Source organism: Thermobia domestica, chromosome 4 (assembly GCF_964235325.1).
Source record: "Thermobia domestica chromosome 4, izTheDome1.hap1.1, whole genome shotgun sequence".
Classification (NCBI taxonomy): Eukaryota; Metazoa; Arthropoda; class Insecta; order Zygentoma; family Lepismatidae; genus Thermobia; species Thermobia domestica.
Genome location: NC_137457.1, coordinates 332,346,062 through 332,362,869, shown reverse-complemented (window position 1 = coordinate 332,362,869; position 16,808 = coordinate 332,346,062). Strand labels below are relative to the sequence as shown.

The 16,808-nt window shown below is 35.4% G+C and overlaps 1 protein-coding gene across 1 annotated transcript in view; it reads left to right on the top strand.

Moving 5' to 3' along the window:
- LOC145684463 (anosmin-1-like) overlaps positions 1-16,808 on the top strand; it is a 199,848-nt gene that overhangs the window by 167,541 nt on the left and 15,499 nt on the right. The window contains exons 6-7 of the mRNA XM_081756886.1: positions 12,632-12,852; positions 14,960-15,161. Of these exons, the coding sequence (XP_081613012.1) occupies positions 12,632-12,852; positions 14,960-15,161 (423 nt within the window). The remainder of the gene's footprint in view (positions 1-12,631; positions 12,853-14,959; positions 15,162-16,808) is intronic.

The following is a 16,808-nucleotide window of genomic DNA, read 5'->3' as shown; positions in this document are numbered from 1 at the left end:
CTTTAACTATGGTAATTCTTGACCTGATATCTTCCGTGCACTAAACGTCTATCGTTAAAACCTTCCCAGATATTTGAAATTATCGACCTCTTTACGTTCTCTTTATTCTAGCCTGACTCGTAAGGGCTTGTTTCCACGGAATATTTTCAAGACTTTCGATTTTTCAAGTTGTTTTCCATTCCATACAGTTTCCCAGTGTCAACTATTTTGTCAATCATTTTCTGTAGTCCTTCTTCGGTTCTAGCTATAATAACCGTATCATCTGCATACCTGATCTTGTTAATGATCTGCCCTCCAATCGTGAAGGGCATGATGAATTAAGGCATACCTCATTGTATTCCAAACATACTTGTGAATGTTGTGTTCATTGCTCCAACTTGACTTGACTTGACTTGAGAAAAAATACAATATATTCTCACTTGCAAAGAAAAAGTAGAAAATTTTAATTTTGCAAAATGAAAGATATGTTTATTCATTCAGTTCTAATTGAAGTGTAGGGTGAAGTAGTGTAAAGTGTAGTGAAATTTATCTCCTTTAAATTTGCAATTAAGTTGGCTGTCTTTCAATAGTGAGAACATTATCTCGTAAACTAAAAAAACAAAAATACATTTCAACGCTTTCGCTAAATACTTCATCACATAGGGAAGAGAAGAGCTAGGAAGAAAAGAAAATAAAAATTAAAGAGTAGAGAAATATCCATGAACTGTCCATGTGGACTCTGTTCGAATGACAATTGCACCCTAAACTATTAACAGCAGGAGCGGATTATGTTACTAAAAATATCCTTATAGAATCTTCGGTTCACAATTGATTCGATTATTGCAAGGATAAGTCATAAGTCTTGCAATATTTCCACAACCCAATCAACAGGTGAGTGTATATAGCGAGATTAACCGTAAGTACAATTTTAAACTGGTCCAAGAAGTAATGTGGCAAACAGACTATTTAACACGGAGGCAGCCAGTCCGTCAGTATCTTCAGTGAGTTTTTAGTGGCAGTGACGATGACTGCGGAACAATGTCTGATACATACACTGTTACCGTATAAGTTCAGACTTAAGAATAACGTTGCGGCAGCAACCCAAGACGTTTGTCATGCGAAAGGAAAAGCGCAGTGAACCACAGCACAACAACTCGTTGGGTCTAGAAACAAGGCCGGCTATACCATATGTGCAACATGTGCATTTGCATGGGATGGCAGGTTTCAAGAGGCGCCAAAATTTGTCATAACTATATTATTTAAAATAAATATTTCTTCTTGGAAACAGACATTATGATGATAGTAGCAGGGGCGTAAATAAAAGCCCCGTAGACCCCGCATTGCGGCAAGGACTCAAGCCATCAGTGGACCCCAAATTGTGATGAATGTAGAGAAGGGGGCCCACTCCACATTATCTGCGGGAGGACCGCCAAGCCTTTAGTTACGCCACTGGATAGTAGTTAAATTTACTAAGCTGATTTTCTATTTAAATGCTACATTCATAAATCATGTTTAGCTTGCATTCGTTTAAGGTCATATTGACAGTGCTAAAGCAAAGGGTCAAACAAATCCCATTCTTGCCAAGCACAGTACTTAACTCACGAACAATAGTGAACACCTGCACCATTTAGTTAGTTATCACAGTTTTGATACGGAAACTACTCTTGTCTTTGTCAAAAACAAGGTTCTTTGTCATTGAAGATGGAAACGAGTTCTTTTTTTTTTTTTCAACTTTTTAACAGATGTAGAAGAAAAATCAAGAAATAAAGATAAAAGAGTTAGTTGCACTGGAATTGCAAACTGATATTTTGAGATTGAAGGTCGATATTGAATTCTATAAAAAGGGTTGTCATCTTTCCTCTGCAATTGTGTTTGCTTTATCTTTCACTAACATAATAGATGGTTATTTTAAAAAGAAAACAGACACAACAAAATTGTATTTGTAGTTTTTAGGCCTTTCTGAGTGCGAGTGCTCTTTCCCAGCCTTCGTTGTTCATGATGGAGTGGCATACTTAAAATCGTGGCTTTTAAGATTTGTTCTTTGTGGAGAAAGGGGGCGGCAAATAATACCATTGAACGGGGCGGAAAATTGCCTAGGGTCGACCCTGTCCAGAAATTCCGTTAAGGTTGTAAAACTTTCGAAGTTCAGCCAAGATCTGGCAGCTTCAGACTAACAGATTCTGAGGTCATATGACACGTATCCCAGTCGACTGTAGTGCGTCACCTTCAGGAACTGGGGAAAACCATCAAGAGCTACTATGTTATGCCATGTGAGTTGACCGTAGCTCGGACTCAGAGGAGAGTCGATATGTAACAATAATTGCTGTAAAATCCACGTCATGTATGTACGTTTCCTAAAACGGATTGTTACACGCGACGAAATATGAGTTTTTTTTTTTTTTTTTTTTTTTCGAAATCTGAATGTGCAGAAACAATAATTGAGCAATGGCCAATGAATCAACAATAGAGGATGTAAGATTTGTACTATTTGCTAAGATATATGTAAGATATATGCTAAAACCAAATATTTACCATTCGCCAAATACTCGAAAAAAAGTGGGAATACAGTAGCCCGGTACATCAACTATTTATTGATTTTAGAAAGGCGTACGACTCGGTTAGGAGAGAAACATTATACAACGTTCTTACAGAACTTGCAATACCGAGAAAGCTAATTAGATTAATTAAGATATGTTTAAATGAATCCCAAAGTACAGTCCGGGTAGGAAAATTTTTGTCCACCAGCTTTCACGTCGAAAACTTGAATGTCGCCATCATTATTTAACTTTGTTCTGGAATACGCTATAAGGAAAATCAAAGGTAGCAAGCAGGGCCTCCAGTTAAGCGGTATTCACCAGGTTATGGCATATGCTGATGATGTAAATTTAACAGGGGATGATGGGAGAACAATAGAAATAAATGCAGAGATATTATTAAACGCTTGCAGGGACATGGGTTTAGAAGTAAATGCAGAGAAAACCAAATACGTGGAAGTGCGTCGGGAACGTAATACAGCAAATTATAGATGCGTTAAAATATTAAATAATACTTTTGATAAAGTGGATACTTTCAAATATCTAGGATCGATATTAACAGAGGAAAATCATATTCACGAAGAAATTAAATGTCGACTAAAAACAGGGAATTCGTGTTATTATTTGGTTCAAAATCTCTTGTTGTCGCGAATTCTGTCGAGGAATTTGAAGCTTAAAATATACAAAACGATGATCATTCCTGTTGTTCTGTATGGTTGCAAAACATGGTCACTTACTCTGAGGGAAGAACATAGACTGAAAGTATTTGAGAACAAAATTCTGAGACGAATATTCGGACCCAAGAGGAACGGGAATAGGGAATGGCGGAAACTTCATAACGAGGAACTACATAGTTTATATGGTTTACCCAACATTGTTAGGGTCGTCAAATCTAGGAGGCTTAGGTGGGCGGGTCATGTAGCTAGAATGGAAGAAAGTAGAAACGCTTTCAAAGTCTTGAATGGAAGACTAATCGGAAAACGACCATTAGGAAGACCTAGGCGCAGATGGGAGGACAATATTAAGATGATTCTTGCAGAGATAGGAATACAAAGTAGAAACTGGATCCAGTTACCTAAGGATAGAAGTCAGTGGAGAGATTTTGTGAACGCGGCGTTAAACCTCCGGGTTCCATAGGACATGGTGTTAGTTAGTTAATTAGTTAAGATTTATGCTATTGTTCACACAACTATTAGATATCTAATACACGTGTTTTAGAAAAGAACTCAAGTTATATGCTAATAAAATCAGGTAATGAACTTTTTTTAGGGAAATTTTCAAAATTTGTCTCTATTATTTCCGTGTTTCTGGAAGCACTCAAACTAGGCTTATACCAAAAGAAAGGCCACTTAATTGCAATTCAAGGTATAGTTTGTACAGCCAGTGACAAAAGTTATTTCCGTTTGATGAAATAAGTTTCGTAAATAACTTCAGAATGGAAGGACAATTTGAATACAGTTTTCAGTACATTAAAAACAATGTAATTTATTCTACGTTCCAGGCATTCCGTCGTTGTACATTCTAGCCATACCACCGTCGTACATTCCAGCCGTACCACCGTTAATCCCAAAATAAATTTTAACAAACAGGAAGAACTTTTGTCGCTGATTGTATCTACACTCCAATTAAAACTTGTGTTAATTAACATTATCTTACACTTCGTTAAATTTAATTTTCTGCTTTTCCATTGCAAATGATTGTATTTTTCCTCAGGTACTATTGAGTAATCAACGTAATACTCACACAGTATCTTTGGAATGAAATGGAGTATGTTTTAATTCTTTCTTGATAGTCTCCGAGCGAGTGTTACAAGTTATAAACGAATAAAACGAGGAAACGAACATTTTTACCAGAAAAAAATTTCAAAACTCTCCTCTGCTACTTCCCTGTTCTGCAAAGTAAACTTATACGGATGAAAACGCCAGTTAATTGCAATTTAAAAATAACTGTGTAACAGTTTCGGCAACCAACTGAACGCTTCATCAGACACTATGGAAACAAGAGAGAGTTGCATCTAAATATAACAGGATCCCTGAAACTGCTTGTGAAAGCTGATTGGCTAATCAGAACGGATTTAGCCAATTTTAGTCAATTTTAAGTCGAGCATTGCAATTCATACCACAGCTTTTCTCTTTCTCAATGAACCTGGCCTCCTTTGACTTTCTTATTAACGTCCTTTCTTCCCATGCTAACACTTCAATCTCGCACCAATTAAATGCTGCAAAACTCGTAGTGCAGCATTTAGAGGAAACAATAAATTTCAATACAGAAGAAGTTAAGGAACTGCGAAGAGAAATTAAGCAAAGAGACGACACCATAGAAGAACTTAGAGACAAGGTTGACGAACTAGAACAGTACCAACGACGGGATAATATCAGAATATTTGGTATCCCTGAAACCCAGGCAGAAAACACCGACAAAATTGTTGTTTCCTTGTTTGAAGAACGTCTGGGAATAAAAGTCGCCGAGGAGGAAATATCCAGAAGCCACAGAATTGGTCCTAGAGCAGCTGACAAACATCGACCCATAATCGTCAAATTCAGTAGCTACAGGACACGGTCCTTGGTTTTCAAGAACAAGAGGAAACTAAAAAACACAGGCATCACAATAAGAGAAGATCTGTGCCAGGCAAGACTAGAGCTCCTGAGGAAGGCTTCGAGCAAATATGGGGCTAAAAGAGTTTTTACGCAAGACGGCAAAATTGTGGTTGTGAACGGTGATTCTAAGCATTTCATAACAACATTGCAACAGCTTTCGAACCTTAGCTTTTAAGCAGAGTTCAGTGAATTAAAGTGGGATATTGTTTACGAGTTACTTCGGATAAATTTCCATAGTTTGTGTGCTATAATTTTTCAATTGCGATGTACTCCAACTACGGAAGAAGAACCGTTAATTTACGCTTATCCTAATTTAATACAAAATACAAATGGTGTGTAAAATTTCGTGTGTAAATTGTGAAACTCGCATGCCAAAGTTGTTAAACAACCATTGTAACGTTCCGCTCAATGTATGCCAACTTTGGAAGAAGAACCGATTTTAATACAGCAAGACTATAGATAAAATAACCTGTTCTAAAATGACTCCATTTGCTATTTGTTTGATCTACTATACTCTTGATAAAGTAATGTAAAATCAAAATATTAAAAGCATAACAAAATGCTTTATGAACTAAAACAAGATAAGTTATAGTAAATGCAAATCGTTAGGTTATTCCACTTGCTCCACTCATCCAAGTTTAAGGGAGAAGCATTACATTTTCAAAAATATATGCACAGGTAAAAAAAACCTAATCTACCCTATTCCAAATAAAGAGCATGAACTCTATACAATTTGTATTCATAATACTATAGCAAAAAAAAAAAAAAAAAAAAAAAAAATTCTCTCCTGAATGTTACTACAATATTTGTAAACCTTCTGCGGAGTGGGTATGGAAGTTAATGTAGCGAAACTGATGCTATGATTGTTACAGTGCTGTTACAATATTCAAGAGATTGAAATAGGTTTTTAACACTCATCCATAACACGAATATCAGTATAAACATCATTTACTAAGCATAATTGTAAAAATTCACACCTCATAAAATAATATTTTGTTATATTTCGTAATCGTTTCTGGCCTAAATATTTTTTAATTATATATTTTTAAATGTATTTAACAATTTGGGACTACAGCACAACAAGCATAAACCATGCTAAATTGTAAGCACGGATATTTTGCCGCAAAGTTTGTACTCATTACCGTCTACTATATTGATACGTTTATTCTTTTGCAATTCGTATTTTCTACTTTCGATAGTGATAATTATATTTCTAGTGTTTGTATAGGTATGATATTTATAATGTGTTCAAATTTGTGTATCTTAATTGGTTGTTTGGTTGCTGCAGGTCAAGGTAAGCTAATAGAATACCTTAAGTTAAATATCTCTATATATTTACATAGTCATCCATGCACTCAGGTTATATTCAATTTTTATGCAACACTCAGTAGATTTCTAATTTATGAATAGAACACCATATACAGTAGGAACCAATACAACTCTCACGAACAGTACTAATGAATCTTTTATACAGCATAGGGCTCCCGATAAAAAATCAACGAAGCTTAGCATTGCTCAAGCAAATGTTCGCTCCCTTGCTCCAAAAATTGACGAATTGCGAATCTTGGCAAACTAGGAAAAATACGATCTTATTGTCATAACTGAATCATGGCTCGATAGTGCCCTAAACTCATCAGCCGTTGAAATAAATAACTATCGTTTGTTGAGAAGTGGTCGGACGGACAGGCGAGGAGGAGGAGTTGCTGTATATTTCCGTAGTAATTTAAATGTGAAACTGCTTAATGTTGATGTCTCGCATAAAGACGAAATTGACTGTGTATGTCTCAAGATTACCATAAATTCGCTTAGGTTAGGCATATGTGCCATATACAGACCACCCAGCGTTGCATACACTAAATTGGCGATGCTCGAAGAAGTAATCACGAATGTAGGCTCTATGACTGATAATCTGCTCATTATAGGAGATCTAAATTGTGATTTCCTTACACCTTCGAAGTGTGACACAGCTTATTTATGTTCAATACTTGATAGCTTTCAGCTGTCGCAAATCTTAAAAGAACCAACACGCATCACTGAAACCACTGAAACACTTCTTGATGTATTTATTACTAGTAATAGCAATATAATTCACTCCAGTGGAGTAAAACTACCAATCGGTACTTCAGATCACTCTTTAGCATATATATGTTTGCAATTAGAAAAGCCAACAAAAGACAAGAGCAAAATAAAGACATATCGCAATTTTAAGTATTTTGATCAGTCCAAATTCACTAGTGATATAGAACGCATAGATTGGAAACCAATTGAAAACCTACCTGACGTAGATAAGAAAGTCGAATTCTTAGAAAACACAATAGTTAGCATTTTTGATAAACATGCCCCTCTATGCTCTTCGAGGATTACAAAACACAACAGTCCGTGGTTAACTGACAACGTCCAGCTTCTAATAAAATTAAAAAATCGTGCATATCTCAAATTCAAAAGGACAAGAACTGATGTTCTTTGGAATGAATACAAACAATTACGGAACTTTACTACAGCCGTGATACGACAAGAGAAAAGAGCATATTTCACACAGTTTTTCAATAGTTATAATCTGAGATCCAAGGACGTATGGAATAAATTAAGAACCCTTGGTATTAGTAGTCGAAAAAATTCCCAAGCATTACCAGATGATCTTGCAGACTGCAATGAGATTAACGCGCACTTTGGTGAAATATGTAATGATAGAAATATCGACGAGAATGCAGTTCAAAACCGCCTAACTGTATATAACAATACTAAATTCTGTTCAAGTATGAATTCATTCGAACTCCGTAACATAAACAACTTTGATGTTCAGAACGCTATTAAAAATTTAAATTCAAATGCAGCTGGACACGAAGGCATTACAGGAAAGATGCTTAGACTTGTTTTACCACATATTATATCACCTTTAACACATATAATAAATTATTCCATAACCACATGCTCCTTTCCATTATCCTGGAAAGAAGCTTTTGTAATGCCTATAGCGAAAAAGCAAAATGTATCATCTCTAAACGACCTTAGGCCTATTAGCCTATTACCAATATTGTCCAAAGTTATGGAGAAACTTGTGCATAACCAGCTCAATGATTACGTCATTAATAATAACATCTTACCCCTACACCAATCAGGCTTTCGCAATTCACATAGCACTGCCACAGCCCTACTTCATATCACTGACGACATTTTTCGAGCATTAGATAACAACCAGATATCATTTCTGGTATTATTAGATCTTACTAAAGCATTTGATTCAGTTCATCACGACTTACTCCTAGCTAAAATGAAATACTATAACTTTTCCACTAACACGATCCAGTGGTTCAGATCATATCTTTCAGATAGACAACAAAGAGTGGTACTAAGAGATCCTAAACTTGCAGTATCAAACCGAATCAATCTTCAAAGAGGAGTGCCACAGGGATCAATACTAGGACCTCTGCTATTTTGTCTATATACAGCAGACGTACCAAAGCTACACTCTAGAATACATCTGTACGCGGATGATACACAACTCTGCTTAGCCACGTCTCCAGAGCACGCCTTACAAAGTGCAGCCCTCATCAATGAGGACTTAGAAATATTTAGTGATTGGTGCTTGTCCAATTCCTTAAAAATAAACGCAAGTAAATGCATATTTACAGTCATGGGAACAAGAGAAAATCTTAGGAAATTGGAAACTGGACAAATTAATATTTCCATTCGAGACACGCCGTTAGATTACTCACCTTCAGTAAAAAATCTCGGATTAATACTAGATGGTGAGTTAAAATGACAGCGACATATATCTACTGTTTCTAATAAATCAATATCAATTCTGCGATTATTATACAAATATAATGATTTTCTAAATCAGAACACAAAACTGTATTTAGTGAACACGCTTATTTTTCCACTGTTCGACTATTGTGATTCTGTATATGGACCAGCCATTACTAAATCCTTAGCAATATCAATCCAAAAAGTTCAAAATGCCTGCATGAGATTTATGTATAACACGCGAAAATGTGAACATATACTGCCCTTACTAAATCAAAACAACATTCTAACAATTTCAAGGAGGCGTTTGTTGCATCTGTACTGCCAGATACACAAAGTCATACACAATAATGGTCCCCTATATCTTAAAAGTAAGCTGACGTTCCGAAATGAAATCCATTCATACGAAACAAAACGTTCCCGTACATTTGACATCCCGCGGCATACATTAACAAAAGCAGCGAAATCATTCTCTATTTCAGCCGTGAGAGCCTGGAATTCATTACCTTCCGATATAATCGAGTGCAAAGGATTTTTGACCTTGAAACGTAGGGTAAAGGATCATCTTTTACATCGACAGAAACTTAGCTTGAACACCTACGCCTTAGCCTGCAGCAAATAAACCAATTTTGTATGCATATTGTAGTATAGAGGACAAGTATTAGGTCTATTGTACCTGAACAACTATTATATTCTTACTTCATATTGGTTTTCTTCAATATATATATATATATATAATATTAGTTTGTAGTTAACTAAACGCTATATGTTTATTGTCGTTATATATGCACGTGTATAATATCTTTATATATATATTCTCATGTGACATTCCTGATTGTACTTTTGTTGAGGTTAGGTGGTAGAGCAGCCTACGGCTGAACCTCGCCTCATGAATAAAGGCATTTTCAATTCAATTCAATTCAATTCAATTATGTCACGTGACCCTCCTGCTTGAAAATGACATTTCTTTGCCTTTCCAATCTTACATCATCTTTGTTGCTGTTTTGACCTTTCTTTCAGTGTTTTTTTTTTTTTTTCCTCTTTCACCAATATAACAATTGTTACAGCCACTACACTTTATCTTATAAACCAGTCCTCTTCTTTTCATCATTTCTTCTCAGGTTTCTTCTTTCTTCTTCCTCCTCATGCCAACACGTCCAATAGTCTCTTACTCCCTTTCCTGTACGTTAAAACTTTCCCTATTTTCTTTAATACTCTCTTAATTATCTCCATGTCCTTCCCCATACTTTCTATTCCCTTCCATGGCTTCTTTTCTTCCCTTCCATGGCTTCTTTTCTTCCCTTCCATCTTCTTCTTTCTTATCTTTCTTTCTTATTATTCTGGTCCTTTCTTATTCCTTCCATCCTTAGCCTTCCTTTATCATATCCATTGGTTTCCACTTGCTTGTGAATTCGTCTATATTTTATTTTGCCTTCCTTCTGTCACTACTAATCCACATGATTCTCTCCTCCGTATTTTTCAAGAACTTTCTCTTTATTGATCGATCAAGATCGCTCTTTTTATGATAGAAGTTCCTTGATGAACACTTCTTCTGGAACCATTCTGTGACCAACTTGTCTCCAGAAGAAGTGTCTTTGGAACCTGTTTTTTTCTTCTTTTATCTTATTTCTTTTCTTCTTAATTTTCACTTTGGACCTGGAAATGTTTCTTCCACGTTTCTCGATTTTCAGCTTCCTCTTTTAACTCCCAATATTTTCTTCTCTTTTTCAAATTATCGATCATTTGTTCTTCTTCCTATTCCTCGCTTTCCTTCCATCTTTCCTTCTATGGTGGTATGAAAAAGACAATTTCTTCGCAAGATGTGTCCAATCCAGTTGGCCTTTTTACTTAAGGATGGTGGCTAGAGGCGTTCTCTTCTCTCCTATCCGTTTTAAAACATCTTCGTTTGTTACTCTCTCCGTCCATTTCATTTTCTCCATCTTCCTCCAACATCACATTTCTAAATATTTCTGCTCTAACTTTAGTAATGTCCAAGTCTCTGAACTATAGTCCAATACTCCATATATAGCACTTGACTAACTTCTTTCTTAGTCCTATTAAAGCTGCTAGTTAAGAGTGATGTTTTCTTGTTGATTGCTTCTTTGGCTATTTCAATTCTCCACCTGATCTCACTCGTGCAGTAAGCATCTCTCCTCAAAATACTTCCCAGATTCTTAAAATTATCGACCTCTTGAAGTTTTCTTCCTTCTACTCTGACCTGTAAAGGCACGTTTCCACGGGATATTCTTATACCACTACAATTTATATTGCTATTAATAAAACAAAATCAAATGTGTCATGATATCGTGATATTTAAAAGAGTGGGCACTCAGTAAAGTCTGTGGTAAGTAATAAATAAATAAATAAATAAATAATAAAATGAAAACCACTGGCGTATAGCTGCGAGGGAACTCTCTTGACTGATGAAATTGAGGTAACATTCTTCACAGTAGCAAAGGTTTAGGTAAGAAATAAACTATTTTCCGTAACTAGATTATTGACCATAAATGGCTGTTTATATTCTCTACCTAAGTATTAGTAAGTGTTAGAATAGAGGAGGAAATAACAGAGGAGAAGTGCAATGAAAGGGGATTTCGACAAGCATCCTGTCTCTCGTCAGTATTACTGTATTTAATATATATGAAGAGCAGATAGTGAAAATAGCCTACGTAATGAAGACAACATTTCAGTAGGAGGTAGAATGATTAAGCGTATACGATTTGAAGATGATATGGTGCTTGTTACAGCTTCTGAAAAGAAAGTTAATAAGATGTTAGAAAACTTGAAGAAGAGCTGTAAAGAATATGGCATGAAAATAAATGTTAGAAGGACAAAAGCCATAGTGATTGGAACGAAGCGGTCGGTGTCAAATATAAAAGTAAGAGAGGAGAAAATAGAATAGGTGACTAGTTTTCGATACCTGGGTGGTATCATATATTACTGATGATGTGAAGTGCGAACATGAAATAAAAGCAAGAATAGAAATGGCGAAAGAAGCGTTTAGGAGGAAGAAAATATTATTTTGTGGGGTCTTGAATAAATAGTTGAGAAAAAGACTTATGAAATATTTCGTGTGGAGTGTTGTACTGTAAGTGTCAGAAACGTGGACATTACGCAAAAATGATGAAAAACAACTGGAAGTTTTTGAAATGTGGGTGTGGGGAAGAATTGAGAGAATTAGCTGGGTGAAGCAGAAATGGAATGAGAAGGTTAGAAATTGTGGAGGAGAAAAGAACAATTTCAGATATTATTAAAAAGAGGAAGAGAAACTGGTTGGGACATTGATTGAGAAGGAACTGTATCATGAGGGACGTACGGGAGAGTATGGTGGCAGGAAAGAAAGGGAGGGGGCGAAGGAGACTGCAATTAATGAACGATATCAAAAACAAAAAAATCGTGCGTAAAGACGAAGAGGTTAGGGGAAGACCGTGGAGCATGGAAGCTTCTCAGTTACAGCAAGTGACCTGCCAATAATGGCAGAATACCTATGATGATGATCATTTCGTAATAAGTCATTAGTTTATTAAGGTTATTTCATTAAATAAATAAATGCCTTACCTAATGATTGATTTGTTTAGTGAAGTTATTTCGTTAAATAAATAAATTGTTTAAATGGAGAATCATTTATTTACTATACTGATATTATTTCATTAAATAAATGTTTACCAAGTAAGTAATTTACTTGCTGAAGTTAGTTCATTAAATAAATAAACATATTGTCTAGAAAGTCACTATTAATAAGTGTCAGTTAACAACATGTATATGTCTTTAAAGTTGCAGGAATAGGGTCTCATATGGCATCAGATGAGCACAGTCGTCCGGGGAGAATCGATGGGTTGCAGTTGTCTCGTGTTTACTGGAGTAGAGATCAACTACTAGCTCGCATCTCGTGGGCGCCACTGAACAACAACACGAAAACGAGTTATACAGTCACGTGGTGGTCACGTGCATGTGAAGCTAAAAGTGGTCCAAGCAGAGTTCTAGCCCTCACAGATGTAAGTGAATTGGAAGAATAAGTAATTGGCGATTTTTTTCTTGTTATTATTTTTATAATAATTAGTACATTGCTAAAAATAATAATTGCCTGATAGCAGGTTTAGTGCAGCATTTATCATAATGGTTGGTCACGATTGTTCTGTTTTAGTTATAGAAGCTCTAAACAATACATGAAATGTCCATACGAAAATCTATTATATAAAATGAAAGTGACTATGTTTGTGACTTAAAAACTCTTAAACCACTGGACCGATCTTGATCAAATATTCAACATAGATGAGCTCCGAGCCTGGGATAGTTTTTATCTCTTCACTTTGATGGTGCAACGTAGGGGGAGGGGATGGGGAGATATATATATAACAATTAATATACAGTACGGCGCTAAATTCGTTGTACAAAAGCAGAGGAGTGATTCCTGAGAGTAAGACAAACAAAAAAGTTCCAATAAACATAGGGCGAAAACCCCATCGTTTACGTGTTATAGGCTGCCATAAACAGGAAAAGATGAATTTTAAAGGCCCATAGCCCCAAAACTATGGGACCTACCGTAGTCGGGTCAAGACCACTTAGGAACTAGTATATGCCCTATCCAAAAATGGGTGTTTCAGAATCCTGAGGTGCTTCCCCAACAATTTTTATAGAGGGAGTTTGACTACGGGCCTATGATATAAAGTACTCTCCAACTACGTCCATAAAAATTGTTGCGTGAGTACCTTAGGATTCTAAAACATGTATTTTTGGATAGAGCACATACTAGTTCCTAAGTGGAATCTTGACCCGACTACAGTAGATTCCATAGTTTTGGAGCTATGGACCTTTAAAATTCATTTTTTCATGTTTTTGGCAGCCTATAACACGTAAACGATGGGGTTTTCGCCCTATGTTTATTGGAACTTTTTTGTTTGTTTCACTCTCAGGAATTACTCCTCTGCTTTTGTACAACGAATTTAGCGCTATACTGTATATAGAAACGATATAGAATACATGTAGAAGATTTAATGACTGTGTTTGCGATTTAATAACTCTTGTACCACCCAATCGATGTCGATCTAATTTTCAACATAGATAAGATTCGGGCCTGGGATGGTTTTGTCATTTCACTTTGGCGGTACAACTTACGGGAGGGGAAGGAGGGGGAAATAAATAAAAATGATTGAAAATGACCGATATTGGTGCCGCATTCACTTTTTCGGGGTTACTAAGATGAATAGTTACACTCCCTATCCGGTTTAAATTCAATTTCAGCCTCCGTTGCCCTTTATGTCCAAAATGAAACGTGTTCTCCCTTTTATAAGAATGGGTATTGTGTTAGTAGTAAAATAAAGTTTGACAAAACCCTAAATGTTCTCTAAAAATTGTTTGAAAAAATTCTACGACACAGTGATATCAGATCTATTTTTTAAGTGTAATATTAGACCAAAATGTCAAATTTGATAAACACATAAATCAATTGTATATTTTAAAAAAAATATGCGTAATATTCTTTGAAATTTGTCCATTTCCTCATTAATTGATAGAAGTGCAACTAAAACATTATACAGTTGGACCTCGACAACTTGATTCCTTGACAACTCGAATATTTTTTCACATTCTCTTGAACTTTCCATAACACTTAATGTTAAAAAAAAAAAAAAAAAAAAAACTCTGTAAATCGAATGTTTAAAAATTTCAATCTCGATAAGTTGAATTTTAAAGGTTTCATAATCATATTTAAAATCCTTAGTAACTCTGACTTTCGTATCTGTGAACCTCTAGAAGTCGAATTTTATCTGTGTAAGTTGAATTTCTCTTGATATATCTTTGATAGCTCCAAGCTATAACTTTATACTTTTACATAATTGTCATTGTTGCTAGATTCGAATCCCAACTGTCCAACAATTTTGATTCTTAATTTTGATTAAAGTGATTTGTAAGGATAATTGGTTCATTCTTCTTATGTACTCATATAATATCAAGTTTAGTGGCCATAGCTGTTTATTAGTACAGATGGTAAGTTAAGCCAGATACCCAAGTTCGATTCCCGTCTCAGTTTCGCACTTTTTCAGTCTTTGAATTGTTACGGGTAAAAGATCCTATGTAATTAATAGTTTAACATTTTCTTTCCAGGAGCCATATTTTGATTTATATGGCCTAAAATTCAACTGTAAATATTGGGTGACAGTGAGGGAGTCTTCATCGTCTGCTCACACTGATCAAGAAGCAAAATTGATGTTTGTGACCCCATCTCGTGAGGAAGTTAAGAATCAGCCACAGGGTATAGGGAAGTCATTCAACAAAACAAAACATAGTAATATTCATCACAGATCAAGTAAGTATCTCATTACTAGAGGCTCGACTTTGTGGTAAATAACAATTCGTAATTACGTTATAAAAATATGCGTAAAGCGGGATAAAATCGGTGAATAAAAATTCAATGTAAGAACACTATTTTCACTGGCAATTAAAATTAGTTACCTTTTATTTCATCTTAATTTACACTCATCAATCATCATGGCATGAGCTCATGTATGACTATATTACACAATATTTGAGTTTTTAAAAAATAACACTAAGCATCCTCATTGAATAAAAGTATCATTTAAAGAAAAAAAAAAACACAGAGAGCGAATATTAATAGAAAGAAATAACTTAAGTACTCACAGTTTACTTATGCAGATAACACGTAAGTATTGTTTCAATGTATTCTAGTTATTAAATTTGTTCTTTTGTCGGTAAGTATGGCATTGTGAGAAGAGCGAGCCCTCTCCACATCAACATTCGAAACTGATATGTACATTAGTTGGAGACACTTTCCAGCGATTTCTGAATGCTCATTTAACACTCCTTCCAAACTATCTACTTCATCAGTAGATACCATTTGGACCTCATTTTCTAACTGCATGTAAAATTTTAAAAAATCATGGTAGTCTATTTTCTCAAAAATGGGAATTTTCATCACATTGCTAATAACTGCCAAGTAATGGTAATGAATAAATCGTAAAAGCGCCGAAAAATTGTCACTTTCGCGTAAATTTCGTGGAATATCAAGACTTGTTGCAAATTTCGCTAATTCGACAGAATTTCGCGTTTAATCGCGAGCGTTATATGGCCTAACAAATAGTGAAAAATTATATATTTTAGATACACAATACTTTCGTACAAAACTGATACATTTCGCGTTTTCGCGTGTCACCAAAAAATCATGTCTCTACTCATTACATATCATACACTACTTTAATACCTACTTTATGTATCACTGTACATGAAGCTGGTTATTTTAAAAGATATTGCAATGCTGTTTATTGCATTACTTTTGTGTGTCTCTCTGTTTATATATATATATATAATTAGAATCAATCGTACAACTTCAATTTCGCTCCCTTCCATACTAGAACTTATCTATTTCAGGTGTGCCCTCGGAAAATATGTGAAACATAATTCGGCCCCACCCTCGCCACCCTCTGACGGAGGAAGTCCTCCGTTTGCTTAAGGGAAAGAAGTGAATGACCTTAGTTGCGTTGCCATTTTAATCATTCAGTCGTTTGGTCTTGACGAGTGAACATCTTTGGATACTTAGAATGGGTAACAAGGCAGAGCACAGCGAAGTCTGTGAAGTAATTCATTGTAGCACTATTTTCCCATCCAACTATTGAAAGATCTCGACTGCAGCAACTTGTCTCTTCTCTTTTGAGGAAGGTATGGGAAAACACGACAGCAGCGCCAGAAGGGGCAAACCTGGAATAGAAAGGCTTTAACTAGAGCTCTAAAAGGATGTAAAGATACATAAATCCGATCACAATACAATATTTCCACACAAATTTTACTTTAGCTTTTCGTTTCACAGTGAAATTAAGTTATTACAATTTGTATTTAAATTGCGTAAATGCGTCACTTCAATAGATGGCAGAGTGGTTCAGTGCTGTTCGACACGTTCAGTGCTGTGACTCCCGTAATGAAAAACTTTGGAGATATTGCC